General features: G+C 43.5%; 1 protein-coding gene across 1 annotated transcript in view; it reads right to left on the reverse strand.

The window, feature by feature from the left end:
* LOC147030763 (CD9 antigen-like) overlaps positions 1 to 15,547 on the reverse strand; it is a 72,770-nt gene that overhangs the window by 18,401 nt on the left and 38,822 nt on the right. Inside the window, exons 4-5 of the mRNA XM_085875178.1 lie at positions 5,173 to 5,247; positions 20 to 100 (exon numbers count right to left, since the gene is read on the reverse strand). Coding sequence (XP_085731304.1) covers positions 20 to 100; positions 5,173 to 5,247 — 156 coding nt within the window. The remainder of the gene's footprint in view (positions 1 to 19; positions 101 to 5,172; positions 5,248 to 15,547) is intronic.

Here is a 15,547-nt window from a genome sequence, read left to right on the forward strand (position 1 = left end):
AAGTTAAATGCAGACTCACAAAATTGTGAAGAATTGCCACTGAAGCGTTGTCATTATTTTTGAGAAAGTTCTTGTAGTGCTGAGTCACTTTAGGGTGCAACTGCAAAACAAAGTAAGTGTTAAAATTTTTTTTAAGAATTAAGAAAACTAGTCCCACTGAAAGGAACACTGGAATGATAAGATACCTGTGTCGTTTTAAAAAAAGTTCATAATTTAAATGAACCTTTAATACACAATTTAAATTGAATGTTATATTTTGAACACTAATCGGAAAATGAACCTGCAGTTCAGCAGGACTTTAGCTCCGAATTTGTCTTAACCACGGATGCACAGATGAATGAAATAACTTTTTTAGTATGACTGACTGTCAGTCAAACGAAATTGAAAACCATTCCAAACAGGAAACTTACTATGTTTAGAGACTTCATGAAGGACACAAACAGCAGGCACAAATAACTGACATAATGTGTTTAAAAAAAAAAAGTGGCGTAAAAGGCGCTGCGGTCAATTTGCATCAACAGCGGTAAGCTTCCGAAAATTCTGTTTTTCTACAACCTTCAAAATCTTCATTTTCAAATGAATTATATACTTGAACAGTGGAAAACACAAACCACCTTATTGGCACTTTCAAAAAACTTCCCTTTAGCAGTTATGGGACAAAATATTACAGCATTTCACATCATCTCGCCCAATCAAAATTTTTTGCTCGCCGATCATGCACATGTCCGTTTTCCTCAAGACTGCATGGGATAAGGTGTTATCTGAACTCGTTTTTATTATTTTAGGGAGCGATCATAACAGCAGTCTGTAGCCTATACACCACCCAAATAAAGGGATGAGCAATTTGAATAATAAATGAAGGTTTTTGTACGTAATTTCGCTTTTTGCCTCACCTTTCAAGGCCAATTACAGTGAAAATAGAGAAGGGTCACCCGTCATAAGCATTAGGCACCTTTATGCTTCACGTATGTAATCTGGGTTGCAGCAGTCAATTGTCTATACACTGCCAAAATAAATGGATGAGAAATTTATATAATAAATCAAGTTTTTTGTACATCCTTTAAGTTTAGCCATTTTCAAGGATGAATAGTGTGAAAATACAGAAGGGTCACCCATCATTTTGACGGACTTTTCTACTAACTCGTCTTAAAAATAATTTAAAAAACAAATCCCAGATGAAAACGAAACGCTAATTTGTGGACGAAGCTTCCCTCAGGTAAGCTGCAGTAAAATGAGGACATGTCCATTTTTAGTGCTACAGATCACCCTGTAGCAGGCAGCAGTGAGAAAGTCGAGAGTCAAATTACCTTCGCAAACTTTGTTGTGAAGGTTATGTTTTGATCGCTGTGTATTTATTTATTTGTGAATATGTGTGTTTGTTTGTTTGTTTGTTTGTTTGTTATTCGCATAACTCCAAAAGTATTGAACTGAATCGCAGCAAATTTGGTGGGATGATTGGTTATTATCCGAGGACCATTTGATTAGATTTTGGGAGCGATCGGGTCAAAGGTCAAGGTCATGAAAAGGTCAAAATCGTCTTTTTACCATAGCGCGGTCAATTTGTATCCAATTTGCATGCAACTAATGCCAAAATGTTCAGAATTCAATGCCCCATCTTGTGATATGTGACATGACACAATGACGTAATAACCCTTATTAGCGGTTGGGAGTCAAAGGTCAGGGGGTGTCACGACATTGCAAAATGTGCAGTTTTAGTCATAACACGGTCAATTCTTATCCGATTTGCATGAAACCAACACCAAAATGTTGACTGTTCTGTTCCCCACACTCTAATACCAATTACAAAATTAAGAGTACAAAGGTCAAGGTAGAGGTCATGGAAAGGTCAAAATCGTCATTTTTCTATAGTGCGGTCGATTTTTATCCAATTTGCATGCAACCAATGCCAAAATGTTGTGAATTCAATGCCAAATCTTGTGATATACGATATGACGGAAATTTAATGTTTTTAAGCAATCATAACACATATGAGATGGCAAATGTGGTATAGGATTAAATACCCTCACAATCAACAGTTTCTGGGTGGGGGGGGGCAAAATGTAGCGTTGGCGAAGGTATGCACTCTACTGAGTGCCCGTTCTAGTTTCTATACCGTTTTCCATGGCTGCCAGAAGCACCCAGCTGCTCTGTATGCGTCGTATACCATGGCAGTGGAGGGGTGGGGTACATGCATGCAAATGGGATTATTAAAAAGCTTTTGCTTTGTGTATTGCTATTTTGATATCTACCAATAGAAAAGTGTGTATTTGTCGGTCTCCCTTCATTAGGACGATTTAAGTATGACTTTCAAGGCCAATCTTTTAACATGACTGTGTTCATTGCAGTCTATCTTTCAGGATGAATTTTTTTTTTAAATAAGCAAAAAAAAGAAAAACATTTTTCATAAAAGAGTAATTCCATCTCTCATATTGGAATTGGAGATGGTGACTTTCAAGCCAAGCCTCAAGGGTGATGTGTGCACAGAAACATTTCAAAAAATAAATAAATAAATAAATACAAGGCACAGGGAGGTGAAATTCGTTGCACATGATATGCAATGCACGCAGAGTAAAACAAGTGTTCATTTACATGTGTCGGATGTCCAATAAATAAAGATGATACAAGCACACCTGAATCTAGGCCGAGGCTTCAAACTTTGGCATGCTCAAAAGGCTGTACCGTCAGAATTTAACATCCCAGAAGACAAAGATAATAGGGTCGTCATTTGTACATGTAGTGTTTTATAATAACGCTTTTTCTTGCTATGAAACATCATATCTTCCAGTCCCCTTGAATATTTCGAATAAAATAATTCCAGCCTGTCATTCTTGACAGGCTTTTATACGAGTCGTTATATACTGTAAGGCTTCCAACTGCAAGTGAGCAAGTTCATTATTTGGAATATGCAGACAGAGTTGCATGACCAACTGGTACAGCCATTCCGCAAATCATTCCCACGAACTGCCATTGATAAGTACAGTTTGGAATCATGTGTGCAGTGTATCCCTATTAATTGGCTGATTCAAAGCTGAACCAGCCTCATAAGTAGACGGCTAGATGCCCAAACTGAATGACTGCTTCAAAATCCACAATGGACTCCCAATTGGCAGAAGCAGAGATAGGGTGGAGTTTGAGAGCTACTGAGGAAAAGCTGAAAAAACAAAGAAGAGAGAGGGAGATGAGACAGTTGTGAACAGTTTCACATCATTGAGTTAAGATGCAGAGTCTTGGGAGTTGAGAAGTTGAGGCGAAACAGAAGCAGGTAGTGTAGACGGTTGACTGCAAGAGACCAAGACATCCTCGGGAGGCCAACAAGCCGGATGACAAGCAGTAAACTTAGGGGAATTGGTGTTCCACTCAAGCCCACCAGCCTGCACATACCATGCATTTACCCATGATCTGAGTGGCTGTGTCGCAGCTTTCTGTAGTGAGCAGGTCACACGGCACAAGGCACAGGCTCTGGGGGCACTGCTGCTAGAGTCGAGCCTCGACTCCAGCAAGTGCCCCGACAGTCAACAAGTATGATGACACAGCTTCAAACTCCCTCCAGGCCGATGAGTGTCCTCATGCCTATCCGGTCAGTTCTCCAACCAATGCGCCTACTTTATTGTGAAAAAAAATTTTCTTTTGATGTGAGACCAGGTGTTATTATTATTATTTTGTGTTTAATGGAATTTTCAGAGCTGAAAGGCTCTATGTAGGACACGCACCTAAACTCTGGGTGCCTCCAGTTTTTTTAATTATTTAATTTCCACACTGTTAATAAAACGCTGTTCAAACTCTTAAGCTGAACCGATTTTCAAAATTTTAATGGCAGAATTGAGCTTAACAGCAGTTGACTGTTAAAAAAGTGTTCATTTCGTATATAATTGAAATTCAACATCAATTTTTTTTTGCTACACCCATGTATTAACTACACCCCCAACTTTTAACTTTTTTGCAGATTAAAAAAAAAGAAAAGAAAAAAAAAAGTGGTTTATACACTTGAAAATACGGTAGTTTAGATCAGTGTGGTGTTGCTCCTTGCAACTTCTGCCGTGAGTGGCCCCAATTGTTGACCAGCTCGGTCGTTTCCCTTTACCCAAGCAGTGCATTTCTGCCAACCACACTTTTATTAACTCACAAATTTCTGTCTAGCTTCATGTTAGAACCCTGCACCTCATGGTACTGAATTGACTTCAGGCTCAAGTGACTGTGTGTGTGCATGCTTGTGTGTCACACACACACACAGAACCCCCCCCCCCCCAAAAAAAACGAGTGCATGTAGTTGGTCCGACCTCCTTTAGACATATATTAAAAGTACATTCGTTTGCCGTTGTGTAGACCAGAAACCAAGTGCTACAATGGCCACTGCCATGAAGATTCTGACCCCCAAAGCAGGCAAGCTCAAATAGTAGATGCAAATTTGGACACAGAGTTGTGTGCGCAACATCCACTGGGTGGACATTCTTCACGCACTGCCTCCACGCCCCCCCCCCCCCCCCACGGACGGATATCTGCAATGGCAATCTCAGATATCTGTTATTTCAATCTGCCTGTCTGCTGGATAGCCTTAAGATCCACATGCTTACACAATAACCTAAAGGGAGGAGTGGCACAAAGGTGGACATATGCTTGTGCTGTCCAGCCATTCAGCATGCTGTTGACCATCCACTCTGACCTCCATGCCATTGGCCTGACAGAGTCTCATCTGAACTATTATAGAATTTTCCCTTTAGTGGAGGCAGTGCAGGACGCACTTCCCACGTATGCCATGCGTACGCACACACACACGTTGGTGTCCAAATTTGCACATCAATTTCCTGTCTTTGTAACCTTTTCAAAGTTCATGGTGATATCGGCAAGGTGTTTGCATAAACACATATTTGTCTCACCACACCAACTAAATGGTGATTACAGCACATGAAAACAGACAGAATAAAAATTAAGGCAAAGCCAAACACCAAATAGTACTAAGCGCTACTCTACCTACTTTGAAACAAGGAAAAAGCAGACTTTGCCTCAGTTGCCATTTTATTTGCGATCCACAAACAGCCTCAGGCCAATGATACATATGGACTTAAATGTATGATACAAGAGGTGGGCATCAGAGAGTTAATGAATGGAATGGTGGTAAATTAACATAAAAGAGGAAAAAGAGAAAAGTACCAATATTAATGCAGTTTTACTCACGTCATTGCTTTGCAAGAAGATCCACAAAGCAGCAGAGACTTCAGCAGCAAACAGTAGCAGGAGGAGGAAGAAAAACTGTGGGCATTCAAGAGTGGAAGATTAAATTTGTAGTTTGTGAAGACAAAAAAAGTCATAATACATGCTCAAAGCTTGCACATCATTAGCCCATCCCCCACGCTGCGGAAGACTGAGTTTTGTAATCACGTGTGGTGTGGTGTGATGTTTTTTTTTTTTTTTTCTTTTTTCGGGGCCACAACTTTTTACCATTTGAGATTTTGTCATCAAATGTTCAACAAAGCTTTATTATGAGAATCTGGAGAAGATAAATTAATAATTTTGTAAAAATAATTTTTATTATTAATTATTAGTATTATGATTTGGCAAAAAAAAATTTTGCCATGTTGGTCTGTAGCGTTTATCTGTCTGTCTGTCAGTCACACAATTTATGACCACAGTTTTCAAGCAATGGTTCCGAGTGTGTGTGTGTGTGTGTGTGTGTGTGTGTGTGTGTGTGTGTGTGTGTGTGTGTGTGTGTGTGTGTGTGTGTGTGTGTGTGTGTGTGTGTGTGTGTGTGTGTGTGTGTGTGTAGGTGACCAGCCAAAGACAGCATACGCTAAATTTTGGTGAAACTCCAAATCCGGATCTGGATCTGAGAATTTTTTAAGCGATTCTTCACCATTGAGAGATAGGGCCAAAAATGATGTGTAGCATGTTATCTCTAAAAGTTTTGGATGACTTGTGACAAAACTAGGTGGATGAGTTGGTTCGGTAACAAGAATAAGCAGATTCGATTTTGGTTCAAGTCCAGATTCAGATCTGTCCTATCAGTGGGTTACAAAATGGAAACCGTTCAGCCTGGTTTCTTCTTCCGAGTGCTGTTCCGTTTTGTTTCGCTGTCATTCTACGAGTGATTTTTCATTGTTATTATTATTAGCTTACCTGGACTTTAGTCTGGTGAGCCTATGCGATCGAACAGTGAGTGAGTGTGTCTGTAAACACTTCAGTCATGATCACTTGAGCCAAACACACGATTTTGATGAAACTTGGTCACAAGCTTCATATCTGATACCTAACAAAGGTGTGTTGACCACATCAAAAATCTGCACTCAATGAAGGGGTTTGGGGTTTGACCGCCCCCCCCACCCCCCCAAAAATAATAATAATAAAAATAGGTATTTGCTCTCTTCTCCGAAACTACACACACAATTTCGATGAAACCTGACCACAACCTTTATCACTCGTGATGTACAAAAGTTTGTTCACAGCATTCATGAAAAAATAAAATAAAATAAAATAAAAATAAAATAGAAGGAAAAAAAAAAAAATCAGTCTATCGAAGGAGGTTTGAGTGACTGTTGCTCTGGGTCCAGGTGAGTTTCAGGACGTGCAGTCCTATTATTATCATTCTTCTTCGACCCTTTTTTGTTTTTTCCTTTTTTCCCCTCAGCAACCACTTGTCAGAGTGACAAAATTTTCAGGGAAGGAGCGACTCCCCATGGTGAACATTTTAATGATAAATGTGTGTTATCGAACATGTGGTATGGCAGCCATCTTGGACTAAACACACACAAAAAAAAATTGTTTTCTCTGAAACCGCTGATCGGAAAATTTTGAAACTTGGCACATCTCATAAGACTCCTAATGGGGAGTAAATTATTCTAAGGATGACGTCATCAGTGAAGTGGTAGACCAGCCATAAATTTTTTGATCAAAATCATTGTTTACCATTGAGATTCAGTGTGTATATCCAGAAAAGACGCGCACGTCACATGATAGTGGTTAAAAAAACACATGGGTGCGTGGTTAATAGTAGAGGGGCGTGGTTATTATGCTGTTGGTGTGGTTAATAGTGGAGGGCATGGTTATAGGGATTAGTGATGGTGACACCGGCGGCCTCAGGGACAAAATGGAACAAACTTGTGAGAATAATGGACATGTACACGAATGCACGGAGAATGCGAGGGGTTAGCCGCCGATGCGAGTGTTGGTGAGAGTGCGATTTTAATTGGGATGAGTGACGGATGGAAGCATGGGCGTGGATATGGAAAAGGGGCGTGATTGTAAGGATGAGTGACGGGTGGTCGCATGTCCGTCATGAGGTGCGTGTACTTTGCGTGCTCAAGAAATCGTCACAAGATGCGCTCGCGCCTGTTACGTGCATGATGATACCACATTTACAGCCTGCCTTTGTCTCCCCAGTGAACCGAGAGAGGTTGTTCAATGTTTTTAAAATGTCGATAAAAAAAAAACGTTCACCCCCCTCTACTGAAATAAACAGCTGCTGATTTTCTCTGTTGAGACCACAGTGGTCAGCAATGGCACAGAGTAGTGCCATGCACAGTGGATATAAAATGGCTGCCCTCGCAGTGGACATGTTGACCCTCGCATAATATTGTTACGAATTCTGGCCCGCCTAGCGTGCGAGCGATTGCGCAACTCCAATCGCGTCGCCCACCGGATGGACAATTCAGTCGTGACGCTCCTGGAACACGGTTATAATAAGGGCTCGGAGCCAGTCACGGGTGGGGGTTTAACCTCACCACGATTGTGCCAATTGCCCACCCGCGCAGGATAGGATTGCTCGCCAAATTCGACCGACCTAAGTATCTGCGCGAGTAGTCGACCGGGCGATCGTACCTCGCCGCAGGTCGGCTTAGGACACGAACCGCTTAAGCGGTCCGTTCCGTGCTACAGTGATAACCGAGCGGTGTTATCGCCGACCTCGACGGATCAGATTCTCTTCTTTACCCGGGTGTTAAAAACCCACTACTAATTTATTCTGTGATTCAAGATGGCACTTTCAATGGGGAAAGAGACGACGAACGGGATACATTTCGCACAAGGACATTTATTACAAAGCACATATTGCACACACAACACAAGCAAGGAATCATGCAATATACAAGAAAAGCGTTACCACCGAATACGAGCAATGTACAGTCACTTACACAGGTCTAACTTATAGGGACACGGCGCCACAGGAGTCATACAAAAGCAAAAGAAATGAAAAGAAAAGACCCCCCTCACAGACAAGGGGATCAGGCTGGACCACTTGGGTCTTTATGACACGGGACCTGGGAGACCGAACGGGTCCCGCGAGACCGTAGCAGGTTACCTGCCCCCTCGAGGGGCGACGGTCGGCGAGCCCTCTCCGGCACGCCTCGACCCGGGACCACTGCTCGCAACCCTCACGACTTGGCGCCCAGAGGGAGAGACGAGCCCACTTCGACGATCCAGAGCCTGACGAGTCCAAACACGACGTCCCAGGCAGGAGAGAGGAAGAATCCAACGCGACGTCCCAGGCAGGAGAGAGGAAGAATCCAACGCGATGATCCAGACAGGAGAGAGGAAGAATCCAACGCGATGATCCAGACAGGAGAGAGGAAGAATCCAACGCGATGATCCAGACAGGAGAGAGGAGGAGTCCAACGCGATGATCCAGGCAGGAGAGAGGAGGAATCCAACGCGATGATCCAGGCAGGAGAGAGGAGGAATCCAACGCGATGATCCAGGCAGGAGAGAGGAGGAATCCAACGCGATGATCCAGGCAGGAGAGAGGAGGAATCCAACGCGATGATCCAGGCAGGAGAGAGGAGGAATCCAACGCGATGATCCAGGCAGGAGAGAGGAGGAATCCAACGCGATGATCCAGGCAGGAGAGAGGAGGAATCCAACGCGATGATCCAGGCAGGAGAGAGGAGGAATCCAACACGATGATCCAAGCAGGAGAGAGGAGGAATCCAACACGATGATCCAAGCAGGAGAGAGGAGGAATCCAACGTGATGATCGAGGCAGGAGAGAGGAGGAATCCAACGCGATGATCCAGGCAGGAGAGACGAGGAATCCAACGCGATGATCCAGGCAGGAGAGAGGAGGAATCCAACGCGATGATCCAGGCAGGAGAGAGGAGGAATCCAACGCGATGATCCAGACAGGAGAGAGGAGGAATCCAACGCGATGATCCAGGCAGGAGAGAGGAGGAACCCAACGCGATGATCCAGGCAGGAGAGAGCTTAAACACGACGTCCACCAAGAGAGAGAAGCACTCGACCCCGACAGAGAGAGAGGAAGAATCCAACACGATGATCCAGGCAGGAGAGAGGCCGAGCCCATGCGCGGTCCGCCCTGTATAGCGCGGGGCTCCGCCTCTCCTCCAGCCCTTTCGAGAAGCTCCTCGAAAAGGGGCGTTTCCTCCTCACGGCCACCTCACACCCCGTATCCACCAATCGCCAGCGAGCTCTTGCAGCCTCTCCCGTTAGCTCCGGCGCCGCGAAAACTCGCGCGCCGTTGTAGGCCTTTCACGGGGCCTTCGTTTGAAGTCTTTGGACGGTCCAAAATAACGATAGAACAGAAAAACGGCTATCTCAAAGAGTCGCAGCCCGATGAATCACACGAATTCCCTTCAAACAACGGTGGGGAACGATCTGCACATAAACTTAGCGTCATAACTGATCTAAGGACCCTTTATGGTGTATTGCGAATTTCCACAGCCATAACAATATATATATATATATATATATATATATATATATATATATATATATATCTATATACATACATACACACATATACATATATATTGGGGTCGGCATGAATTATTGTGGTAGGTTGGATGAGCAGAAACTCAACTTTTTTTTTTGTTCGGCCTTATTATTTCTTGAAATCTCCTCTTTTGAATAATCAAGTTATAAAGAATTTTCAGAACTGTCACTTAAAGATAAACTCCTTCCAGGGGCTCAAATTGATATACAGTAGTTGTAAATAAAGTTCAAAATGATTATACAGGGTCAGGTCAGGTCAGGTCAGGTGTGGGAGCATGTGCCAGAGCATCGCGTCGCTGTGTCCACTGTCCGCCGGTACTTCAGGGGCCTCCGTCTGGCCATCCCACAGGCAGATGCCTGGCCCATCCCAATCTCCTTGAGATGCCGATCAACCTGCTGCAACCATGAAACACGTGGTCGGCCCATTGGCTTCCTCCACTCACGAGGCTCCCTCGCTGAGAGAATCTGGTGAGCAGGATCAGCATAAGGAAAACAAGCCACATGTCCATACAGCCGCAGCTGACGCTCACGGACTATGCAGGTAACAAATCTCATTTGAGTCTCTCTCAGCAACCGCTTGTTGGACACAAAATCTGACCAGCAACAACCAAGGATTCTACAAAGAGACCTGGTACCAAAGGAGTTAAGTCTCAGTCTCAGATCCATGGTCAGGGTCCAAGTCTCATATCCGAAGAGCAAGACTGGAAGCACTAAGGACCTGAAGACTCAGACTTTCGTCCTCCTGCACAGGTAATGGCAGCACCACACCCCATGATCCAGACTCCCCAGGTCCAACCCAGACGTCTATTGACTTCTGGCTCACAGCCAGCAGGGACATGAATATCACTGCCAAGGTAAATTAATACACAGGGAGGTTGGTCTTTCATAAATTCCATATCGTTAATTACAAGAGGGTGTGTGTGTGTGTGTGTGTGTGTGTGTGTGTGTGTGTGTGTGTGTGTGTGTGTGTGTGTGTGTGTGTGTGTGTGTGTGTGTGTGTGTGTGTGTGTGTGTGTGTGTGTGTGTGTGTGTGTGTGTGTGTGTGTGTGTGTGTGTGTCGATGACAAGGCCCAGCCAAGGAAAAACTGCCACATTTTCCTGTCGGTTATATTGTTGTGGGGCCGGGGTTTCGGTGGTGAGCACGACCGCGAGATGGAGCAGTGGAGTCGGCTCCACCGAACACCCGGAATTTATAGGTCGTCACCCCGGATAACTCCGGAGCCGACGGGTCCCTTATCAGACCGAAGACCGCCAATAGGTCGACCGCGTGGGATAGGGTCGATTACCAATTTCAATTTACCTAAATACCCATGTCGTCCAAACTACCGGGGAAATTCACCCTTGGCTGACTCTGTCCGATTCGAGTCGCGGTAACGGCTCGGATCCGGCATAACCGAGCAGAGTTACCAGAGCCGCCGGACCGAATCCACAATTTGCCGCTTCCCAATTTCCCAACACGCACCGTGCTAAATTAATAAAAGAAACGCAGAAACGAGCTGAAACATTTAACAGGTAATTTATTTATAATGGGGGGGGGGGTGGGGGAGGGGAGGGAACACACAAAGAGCAGAGTTATCCGACTAAAAGAAATGCTGTCAATGTACAAGCGAAAAGCACTTAACAATTCTACTTGGACAAGACGGGGCCCAAGGACACACACACACACACACACACACACACACACACACACACACACACACACACACACACACACACACACACACACACACACACACACACACACACACACACACACACACCCAAAAGAAGAAATGATGGGGCCGTGGCCTTTTCTGATACCCCCAGCTCAGAGGGAAGGTGAGCTGGAGGTAAGGAGAACATGCTGGCTACCTGGCCACGAGCGCACGGCACGACGTCCACACCTTCCCGGGGCTCCAGTCGCCAAAAGCACTGACCAGGGTAGCCGAACCAGAGGAGGCGAGACGAGGTTGTCTCCCGGGATGAGATGGTCGACCTCTTGTAGTTCTGCGCCAGACGAGACGCCTCGGATGTGTGCGATGCAGTCAGACGCAGACCAGACTGAAGCGCCTCGAGCAGACGGGACGCAATTATTCCTTCTTTCTTTTCTTTCCTTGTCCTTCTTGGGCACGGTCCGCTCATCCGTGGCCTGCTCTCATTGGGCGGACCGCGTGTCATGGCTCCGCCTTCTTGCAAAGGGCTGCCACAGCTCTGATCTGCTCGTTGCCCATTGGTCGCAAAATGACGCATACCCTTATTTGGCACCAGGCCAGAATGAAACGCTTTGTGAGCGCGTGCGAGCAGTGTCAGGATGGAGCAAAGGTGTTGTAGTTGTTGGTGATGTAAAAATGTAAAAGAAAACCCTGACTATCAAAATAACTCCACAGTGCATGAACATTTAATTCCCATTAGACTAGGGGCAGAACCCTAACTAGAAACACATACTTACCGATATAACTGATCTATAGGGACTCTGAATGTCGAGTGCAGTAAGCTTCCAGATTCGTAACAATATCAGCGGTTACGTCACCCTAATACCATATACTTTCAATTTAGCAGAGGGGCCACCTTGGATTTGGCCTCAAATCAAACATGGTGGCCAAAATCCAAAATGGCCACCAAATGCCATTAAATTTGACTTTTATTGTGTTGCTTCAGCTCAGATATGTCTTCTGTGTGCCTGGAATTAGTTATTTGCCATCGATATGCTGGAACTAAACACAAGTAGCTAATTTTGGAGTAAATTTCCACTCAATCACAACTCCAATATGGCCACCATGATCTTAAATGGTCACCAGTAGTCCAAAAATTGAATATATGCTATTTTTAATCGTCTAAAACTTGATTGTACGCACCCAAAATGAGGATTGGAAGTCACTAATTACCAGAACTAGGGATAGTGAATTTGACTAGAGTCGTTCTTCCTGATAACTAATCCAATACTATCTCCAAACAACATCAAAACTAATTGTGATCATGTTTTTTCCATAAATTTTACTGAATGTGTCAAATATGGAGTTGCATACCATTCATTTCATATATCTTCTTCTTCTTCATTTTGCACATGGCAGTTTGGCTGCCAGGTAGCTATCATTTTGTTGTGGCACGACTATGCCGCTCATGCTGTGCCCCAATATCAGTACACTGGTACTCATTTCACCACCTAGGAAGAATGACAGGCTGAGTCAACCCCAGCTGGTGTTAATTCAGTGGCCAATGGGGCTCAAACTCAGGACCCAAAAATCCAGAGCCAACACCAGGCTTATTTCGTACTGTCGAATGTACAGCATATATTTATTACAATTTACATGGTAAATAAAGACAACTCTTTGTTTCATTTTGTTTCTCGGGGTGAGATGTTTTCAGGATTCGCCTCGTTGTGCGCAAGTATTATTTGGTAATCCTTTTGTGCATTTGTTTGCGACATATTTGGTGGCCCTCTTCTACTGCAAGATATTTAAGACGCTTTGTTGTCCATCTCCTGTATTGTTGTATCTCGGTTGATTTTTATGTTTGTTTTTGTTGGTTTACCTTGTACAAATGTGCAGTTGGCACATATCTCGACCAAATTCCATTTGATGTTGTCGGAGTACAATTTCACCAATTTCAGTTCCAATTTTTTGTCGTTTGGTGCAAAGAGTTTTAGATCATCCATGTGGAGTAGATGTCACCTTTCCTGTTTCTTTGGACGTTCTTTTATTGGATGTTAGGGTGTATCCTTGTCCTTTCTCATTAATGAAGTTGCTCAATGGGTCCCAGGCCAGGTAAAACAGGTGGGGCGACAGACTTAGCATCAGCTTCGACCCTGAAAGTGTGTGTATGTGTGTGTGTCCTCCATAACTTCAAAACCATGAATGCACGTGTGCGCCGGCCTGGGCATCTCGCAGTTTCCTCTCATTTTCCGAGCATGATCTACATTAGTTTTATTTCTGAACTTAGAATAACAGGCGTGATGGTAACCATATGAAGTTTATGGGTCATACGGAGCATTCCAGAGTTGATGATGCTCCGCTGAGAGGTTTATCCATGCGTTTGCGTAATCGCAGACCTTCTGCCAACTCTTCTTGGAGAAACTGCCAATTTTAAAACCATCTTTGAGAAAAAAGATGCACGAAACAAAGATTTTTTTTGGGGGGGGGGGGGTGATAAAGTGAGCTCAGGCATTGCATCACTGGGTGCCACAATTTTGCATAAATATCGATATTCCTCCGCCGATTAATAGGTGTTGATTAAATATCAACATAGGAGAACATGAGCAGCTAATTCGATTGACAAAGATGACGAACGATTTCACCAACTGCATAGCCAACGTACTGCTAAATTGAAAGTTTTTGGAAGTGCCAACAAGCACACTTGTGTTCTACTGTGTTCAAAATTTATAATTTGATTGAAATAAAAGGTTTTAAAAGGCTGCAGAAGAGAAAAACCAAACAATCCAATCGAAAGTTCACCACCCTTGATGCATTTGGGAAATACCGTCTTTTACACACCACCTCAACACGTTAAATTACTTCTTCGTGCCTATTGCATTTGTTCTTTGTGAAATCCATAAAAACAGCAAGTTTCCTCTTTGGAATGATCATTCAAAATTTTTTGCACTGACCAACAGACAGACAGACTGAAGCAATTGCTTTTAAGGGCAACAAGATGGCATACAATTTTGCCAACTTCAGAGCCAAAGTACTGTTAAACTGCAAGTTTTTGGGGGAGGGATTCATGTTGTCATGATTAAAATACATAAATTTATTGAAATCACGTAGTTCCTCGATCATGGACAAACAGACAAACTTAAGCAATTGCTTTCCCCCGCCTTGCGCCTGTGTGTATTGGGTAAGAACAACAAGGTGCAAACACGATTGAAAAGTGAACGAGAAAGTATTTTAAAATGCAAAGCCCGTCCGCTTTGAACACGAACTACATTTGATGAAAACGACAGTTAAAAAAAATTTGTACGTTTTATTGAGTTCTGTTCTCCACAATTTCGTAATACAGGTTTGTTGAAAATTTGATGACAAAAGCTTGATTAGGTAAAAATGCTACAGCCTGGTCGTCACGGTTGAGGCACGTCACGGCAGTGATTGCGAATCACCCTTTTTCCGAAGGATTGGCTTCTTCTTCCTCTTACCATGAAATTGAATAGATTTAGTCAGAGTTTTTCTATCCTGAGAAGCTAGACGCACTGCTTTAAGCCACAGCATTCTTTTATCGTTGAGCCCAGTCCCATGTACAACATAATTGTTTTTGTGACCTTTATAAACCATGGTTTGGCCGGAATTTGCAAACTAATGTATCGACCGCTGGGAACTCTGGGAAAAAAAATAGCACAACCGTTGGGTACCGGAATCTGAAAATCACGCAAACATCAACACTTCGGCGTAGTTTGCCGGCTTGCTGTGCCTCATCTCGACATCACAGCGAGTCGAGAGGGGTTATCAGTACACAAGCTCAGCCATATTGGGGGTACCTCAGTGCTTCCATGGAGGCTCTAGAACCTGTCAAAGGCACCTGGTTCAAATCTCACGGCACTCTGTGCGGTTATGCGGTGCTGTATATATATATATATATATATATATATATATATATATATATATATATATATATATATATATATATATATATACATACACATACATATATACATATATACATATATATATATATATATATATATATATATATATATATATATATATATATATATATATATATATATATATATTGCTGTTCACACAAAACCATCACGGCAGCTCCAGAACCTGTCTAAGGAGGCACCTGGTTCAAATCTCACACATTCGAATTCGCATTTCACACTCTCGGCACTCGGTGCCGTTTGCAACCGTGTAGAGCTATGATA

This window comes from Eptatretus burgeri, chromosome 3, assembly GCF_056783735.1.
Source record: "Eptatretus burgeri isolate ZD-2024b chromosome 3, Ebu_testis_v1, whole genome shotgun sequence".
In the NCBI taxonomy this organism is placed as follows: Eukaryota; Metazoa; Chordata; class Myxini; order Myxiniformes; family Myxinidae; genus Eptatretus; species Eptatretus burgeri.